Source organism: Eimeria acervulina, genomic scaffold (genome assembly GCF_000499425.1).
Source record: "Eimeria acervulina Houghton genomic scaffold, Eah_scaff1325, whole genome shotgun sequence".
Lineage (NCBI taxonomy): Eukaryota > Apicomplexa > Conoidasida > Eucoccidiorida > Eimeriidae > Eimeria > Eimeria acervulina.
Genome location: NW_013549279.1, coordinates 1 through 7,793, shown reverse-complemented (window position 1 = coordinate 7,793; position 7,793 = coordinate 1). Strand labels below are relative to the sequence as shown.

At 34.6% G+C, this 7,793-nt stretch overlaps 1 protein-coding gene across 1 annotated transcript; it reads right to left on the bottom strand.

The window, feature by feature from the left end:
* Positions 1-4,743, bottom strand: EAH_00058510 (amiloride-sensitive amine oxidase, copper-containing, putative; the record flags this gene model as incomplete). The annotated part of the gene is made up of 5 exons (XM_013393654.1): positions 1-2,310; positions 2,482-2,646; positions 3,372-4,100; positions 4,449-4,605; positions 4,738-4,743. Coding segments are annotated over 5 exons (3,367 nt in total), but the record flags the coding sequence as incomplete, so codon positions are not given.
* Between the last annotated feature and the right edge of the window lie 3,050 nt (positions 4,744-7,793).

Genomic DNA, 7,793 nt, shown 5'->3' with positions numbered 1-7,793 from the left:
AATACCCTATAACTTTATCTAATTTGAAAGCTAATTCTTCTCTTTCTTCTTGTTGTTGTAATGTCTTTAGATCTACTCCTTCAGGTGCAGGTAATAAGAAATAGAAGGGCACTTTATCTCCTTGGGGTGTACGTAGACCTGCCCATACAGTTTTGATCTTTTTATCTTCTCCTTCTTCATATAACATAGGGCCGAACTCTAAGCACCCATCTTGATGCTCATGGTGAGGCTTTTTATATTCAAATTGGCATTTATCTTTTCCAAATCCATATCCAAAAGATTGTTGTAAAATATCTGCAAGCTGTTGTTCTTCTTCTTCTGCAAAAAGTCTTCTACCAAATACACCTTGAGGGTTATACCCACCACAATCTGTAGGAACAACAGCTCCAATAGGTTCCAGTTTCATTTGATCTGCACTGCGTACATCTAACGGCCCGACTTTATATTGTCTATAAGCACCTTCTCTTTCTACACATGTACCAACACGAACACGAGCGAAGCGCTTAGGAGGAGGAGCACCTTTATCGAGGTGTTCAATGATTTTGGGTTTATCTATGAAGAGATTAATGCGGTAAATACCTTCAATATTGAGCTGTCTTTGTTTATTCATGAATTCACGCACGAGGAATTCTTCAGTTGATGTCAAAGGATCAAACAATGTCGGTTTATCTGCTACTTCTAATTCAGGGGGTTCAACAGGCATATCACAGAAACGGCCAAATGATGTTACTTCAAGAGCTTTCTTCCACATCTGTGCATCTGTCATTTCTGCACTTCCTCCTCTTGAAGTTGCGAAACAATAAATAGTATATCGAGTATTAGGTGGTACCCCGCGAATTTCAAGCTCTGTCTTCTTACCTGCTTCTTCTATATCTGCTGTTGCACCTACTCTACGTACATCTTCTCTACTAGGAAATGCACTTCCAGCCATAGCAGCACCACACCAAACTTTAGCAGGTGTATCTGTTTGAACAGTAACACGAAATCCTTTTTGAAAAGCTTTATAAGATACTATAGATAGATCAGGAACTTTACTTTGTGTTTCAGCAGAAAATACAAGATCTTTTACCTTTTGAAGGCTTATACCATTACCTTTAGGAAGTGCTGTATCTTGTGTATAACAATAAACATTATATTGTGTATCTGGATGAAGCCCACTTAGAGTAAGTGTATGCCATACACCTTCTTCTCCTTCTAAAATTTGAATTTTATTTCCTTTCTTTATCTCTGCAACTGCAGGGGTTTCTTCTGCACCTGCTTCTGCTTCTTTTTTTGTATCTCTTGCTAAACACCAAACCGTTGCAGGCTCGTCTGTAGCTAGACGAACAACAACTTCATTTAAATGAGATTCAGATCCCTGTATAGACAGCTGAGGTGGAGTGCTGTCAGTGGTAACAGCCATACGAGAGGCAGCAACTTGTGCATCATCCATATGCTGTCCTTGTGCTGCTGCTGCTGCTGCTGCTGCTGCTGCACCACCTGCTGCTGCTGCGTTTTGTAGACTTGCTGTGGATGCCTCTGCATAACAATAGACATTATATGTGGTATTAGGATGAACAACTCTTCTGCTGTTTGGTTTGTTTGCAATCTCCATACGAAGTACTTCTCCTGCATGACTTGTGGGGTTCTGGGATCGGATCCCATATCTTTTAAGGACCTCAACAGTAGGTGGTGGTGTACCTGCTTGTGCAGCCCCACACCATACATGCATGCGGGGTTCAGCAACTTGTATTTGAAATCCTATTCTTTCTTCAGAGCCTTCTACTCTTTGAATTTGCACAAGACCTATATTTAATTTATATTTTTTTTCAGCACCATCAAAATCTTCTCCAAATGTTACATGATCTCCAAAGAAACGAAACTCTAATCGAGACTTATTCCACCCGTCACCATATTTATCTCGAAGAACAACAGTATAATTACCATATCGAGGTACACAGCAAGGAACCCATCTTCTCTGCATGCTACTAATTGAATAGCCTTTTCCTGCACAAGAGACAGCACCTTCAACAAACCATTGTTTATCTTCAGCATAATCTCCTGTAATAAGTCTTACTTCACCACATATGAATTCTTGTTGTAAGACATCTCTTAGTATTTGTTCAGGACATTTCCCCGATATAATTCTTATATCATCTATTGCAATATCACTCTTCTCTCCAAATCCAGCAAGTGCTTCTATTACAAGTTGTTGTGCTGTATAACCATCTGAAGAAAATTCAAAGCCTCCTTCAAGCCAGTCGTCTCCATGATCGCCTACACGAAGTAAATAAGGCTTACCCCAATCGCCTAGAGCTTCATTATCACCATCTAAACTTCTCATATAAACACGTAAAGAATTAATATCATCACCGTACATATGATACCAGAAACGAAAGCAATATAAACCTTTTGGATATATCTGTGCAGGAGCTAATAAAGATGCACTTTCACCTAACATATACCCTGGAGAATTCATCACAAGATAGTGTCCTCGTTTACCTTCTCTTCTACCGTATGTATGATCAAATGAAGGCCCTGTACCTGCTGTCTCTGTTGCACCTGAATTTCGTCTCCACTGCAGACTTAAACGAGGGTCTACAACAAAAGACATTAAACCGCACATCCCCTCTTCAAAATCGCACTCCAAAAGCTCATCGCCAACATCTGCAATACATACACATAAAACAATAATTATATATATCTATTAATAATAATATATATTATATATATATTATATATTATATCATATATATGCAAATATATAAACACCCTTCATTATCTAACAGAAAGAAAGAGAGACAGACAGAGAGAAATAAATAAATAAATACATGCATAAACACATAAATAAATAAATAAATTAAATAAAATAGAGATATCAGAAAGATATGTTTGCATGCATACAGGCGGGTAAGCAGCCACATAAACAAAATAATCACAGCCGGGTAATAAAAGAAGTAGCAGAAAGAGACAGATAATGCAAGGAGACAACATAATAATAATAAAAATAATAATAATAAAAGAAGAAGGAGGCGGACAATGCAAGGAGACAAAATAATAATAATAAAAATAATAATACAGACAATAAAAGAAGAAGGAGACAGATAATAAAAAGAGACAAAATAATAATAATAATAAAAGGAGACAGATAATAAAAGAAGACAAAAGTAGTAATAATAATAATAAAAGGAGACAGATAATGGAAGGAGACACAATAATAATAATAATAACAACAACAATAATAATAACAATAATAATAACAATAATAACAACAACAACAACAACAACAATAATAATAATAATAATAATAATAAAGGAAGACAGACAACGCAAGGATTTCAAATAAAAATAAAAATAAAAATAAAAATAATAAATAAAAGAAGAATGCTTACTAAGGATGCCTGCTTTATAATGATATTCTTTTGCAGATGGGCTGTCTCCTTTGGAAGCTAAGTAAGGTGCATAGCAAATAGTAAAGAGGTTAGCTTGTATAGGTCCTAGCTCAAAGACAGGTAGCTGAGTATTAGTTTGTTGAGGGCGTATCTGAATATTAAATGTTGCAGCAGCAGAGCTGTTGATATGTCTGCTGCTGTAAACAACTTTTGCGTTTTGAAGGGATGGCGGAGGGCATTCTTCTCGTCCTTTTAAAACAACAATGCTGTCTCTAGCTTGAAGCCCGAACCCAGCAACAATTAAACTGCAAGGTCTTCCTAATCTGCATGCATAATGCTGAGATTGAACAGGAGACACTTCAATTAATGAAGGGACACCTGATCCTTCTGGAGATGTATCTAATAAGAACGCTCTGCTGCCTCCTCCTGTAGGGCAGCTTCCTCTGTCATTCATCTCTGCTGGAGTTTGGTCAGGGCTTGTATAAACATATGTCTTGCATTCTTGAGGGGCAAGGCGTCGGGGTCGCTGCTGCACTTGCTGCTGCACTTCCTGCTGCACTTCCTGCTGCACCTGCTGTTCCTGCTGCTGCGCGGGTTCATCCTGCTGATGATTCTGCTGCTGCTGCTGGAAAGGAGTTGTTGCTGCGCTGGAAGGGCTGCTGCTGTTGCTGCTGCTGCTGTTGGTGCTGCTGTTGCTGCTGCTGTTGCTGCTGTTGCTGCTGCTGTTAGCTGCAGGAGCAGCAGCAACAGCAACGCTAGAGACAGCAGCAAAGGCAGGGGCAGTGATTAAGAGGAGACAGCCCAGTGCAAGCACAAAGAGAGACAGTAAAAAATAACAACCTGAGCAACGAGCAGCAGCTCGTCTATCCCTCTCTATTATTACTACCATTGTTGCTAGCTGCTGAAGAAGCACTCAAAGGAGGAGACAGTAAAAAAGAATAAGAGAGACAGAGAGATAAACAGAGGCACCCAGAAAGATATTGTTATTAAATGCAGCACTAAATGCTGCCTTCGGGGCCCTTATAATATTACTCTTCAAATTAGAGACCCTCGAGTAAACAACTTCAAGAAAATTACAAATGCAAAAAGTAGAATGCTCTTGCTGCTGCTGCTGCTGCTGCTGCTGCTGCTGCTGCTGCTGCTGTTCCTGCTGGTGCTGCTGGTGCTCAACCTCATATGTAGAAGGAGCTGTATGCCTGTAGACGCTGTCTGCTGTTTTGCTGCTGCTGAATACCTGTAAAGAAAGAAAAAGAAAGTAAGACAAACACAAACGCATGCATGCATTTATTTTAAAGATATATTTGTTTAAATTACTTTATATAGATATAAAGATATAATTATATTTTATTATTATTTACTTATTCACTTGCATAGGCCTCGATAGACTGCGCGTTCCTGAGTTTGTTGTTAGGCGCTGCTCGCTGCTATAAAAACATCTTTTAAACGAAGAAACAAAGAATAAATATATTAATTAATTAATATTTAATTATTTTAATATATTTATATCAAAGATATATACAAATATATATATATATATATTTTACCTGTGAGGCGCTGGAGGGTAGCCTCCTCACGCCTGCAGGTCTAACCACATGTGCAGTAGAGATGCTATTTGATTAGACGGAGTGTATCTCTTATATTTTTTAATCTTTAAAGGCAAACAAAATATGAAAATAAAGAAATAATTTAATAATTTCGCTGAAAAAAGAACGAACGCCAGCAGCAGCAGCAGCACAGCAGCAGCAGCAGCGACGACAGCTAGTAGGCGTGCGATAGGTAAGGGGGCGAAGGAGCTTCCTTACTTTCACTCTTTCTTATTGAAATAATTATATATTTTATTTATTTAATTCAATTTAATTTATTTATTTACTCTTTTAACAAAGTTTTCAGAAGGAAATTCTACAAACTACCACCGCAGCACCCCACAGCAGCTGGCTTCTCTTGCTGCAGTCTTGTGCAGCAACAATAAGAAACAAAGAAACGAAGGCTATAATTAAATTGTTATTAATTGTAAATGTTAAAAAATATATTAATTAATTCAAATAATTAATTTTATTTTTATTAATACTCAGATTTATCTCTGCTTTTTCTCTCAATCTACACACTCGAAGTCTCCATCGCTATCAAATCCTTTCATTGTCTCTGTTGTTTATATAAACAATATTATATATAAACAAAACAAATAAAAACAAAGATATTATAAAATAATTAATTTTTTATTTTTGTTTATTTTAAATTTAAGCGACAATTAAGATGTATTTCTCTTTTTTCGGCTGACTTCAACAGACAACAGATTATAAGCAAATATTACATTATATTATATACTTGTTGTTTATTTTGTTTACATATTATTTATTTTGTTTAAATATTATTTATTTTATTTAAAAATGTTTGTTTTATTTCAATAAACCTTGTTGTTTTATTTTTTTCACCTTAATACTCTTCTCGGTTTCATGAAGTTTTTCTTCATTTAGACAATTTATTTAACTCATTAGAAATAATCAATTAAATATTTATTTTATTTATTTAAGTCATTAGAAATAATCAATTAAATACTTATTTTATTTATTTAATTCGTTAAAAAGAATTAATTAAGTATTTATTTTATTTAAGTCATCAAAAAGAATTGAATAATATTTACTTCAACCCATTAGACATAATAAAATAATATTTATTTTATAAAATAATATTTATTATATTTTATAAAATAATATTTATTTTACTTAATTCTTTTTCGTTGTTTATTACATCAAATCGCCTTTGATTTTATGCATTTGCTGTTTATTATATTTATTTTGTTTTGTTCATTTTAATTATTCTGTTTATTTCTTTAAAGGGGTGTTTGTTATAGTTGTTGTTTATTTCATGCAAACCCTAAACCCTAAACCCTAAACCCTAAACCCCAGAGTGATCGACGCAAATTACTTTCAACGGGGGCGGAGGTCCCCTAAACCCTAAACCCTAAACCCTAAACCCTAGCCACTAAACCACTGAACCCTAAACCCTAAACCCTAGCCACTAAACCACTAAACCCTAAACCCTAAACCCTTAACCCTAACAACTGAACCCTAAACCCTGAGTGCCTTGCTTCAAAGGAGAAGATAAAACTCTTCTTCTTGTTAATTTTTAGGGTTTAGGGTTTTAGGGTGGTTTTCTTTGCAAGAGAAATAATAATAATAGTAAAAATAAAAATAATAGTATAATAATAATAATATTAATTATTATTATTATTATTAAGAAAGAGAAGAAATAATAAGAGTTATAATGTAACACAAATAATAATATGTGCAAGAAGATAAGCTTCTTTATAGTTGGTAGTTGAATGACTATACACCTCTTTATCTTACCTCATACAAGCAAACCCTGCCTCATCTAACAAACCCTAAACCCTAAACCCTAAACCCTAAACCCTTAGAGCCAGGGCTGCCATGAGGCCTCCTGCCCACCATGCAAAGATAAACCTAAACCATAAACCCTAAACCCTAAACCCTAAACTCTAAATAGTAGAAACTAAACCCTGATGGTGGTTTAGGGTTTAGGGTTTGATGGGTTTAAAGACTGTAGCGTTTGCGAGATAAGGGTTTGGCGCCTCTTCTTGAGGGTTTAAAGAGCGCAGCAATGAGGGTTTAGGGTTTGAAGGAGTAGACAGCAGCAGATAGCAAAGAGGTGCCCTAAAGAGATAAAAAAGAAAGAGATAGAGAAGTATAATATTATTATACTTCTAACAAGAACAGCTGCTGAAGCGTTGTGAAGCTGAGCGTAAATCTACAGCTGCAAACAAACACAACAAAGTTTAATGAGGTGTATGTACACTCCAAATATACAAACAAAGACACAGAAAGTATTTAAAATAAATTACGTCAAATACAAAAGGCAAACAAACAAATACAAACAAGACAACGAAGATAATAAAGAAAGTTAATATAACAATAATCGTAAAATAATAATATAAAATTATTAATAAACAAAGTAATAAAACATTAAAAGTAATAATATGGTTAATAAACAAACCTATAAAACATTAAAAATAATATTATTGATAAACAACAAAGCAGTATACAGTAATAAAAACAATATAATTAATACTCAAGGCAAGGATGTTGCAAATAAACAAATAAAAACAAAAGAAGTAAAACAAAACAAAACAAAACAAAACAAAACAAAATAAATAAAATAAATAAATAAAATAAATAAATAAAATAAATAAAATAAAATAAATAAATAAATGAACCAATCAATCAATAAAATAAATTAATAAAATGAATAAATTAATTAATAAAATAAATAAATAAATAAATAAATAAAATAACAAACTTCTCACCCCCGAGTCTATGACGGTCGTCTGCAGATTGACTGGCGGGGGCACCAGCAGCAGCTTGCGCCTCCCTAAGCAGCAAGTAAATAAACAAAAATAAAAATAAA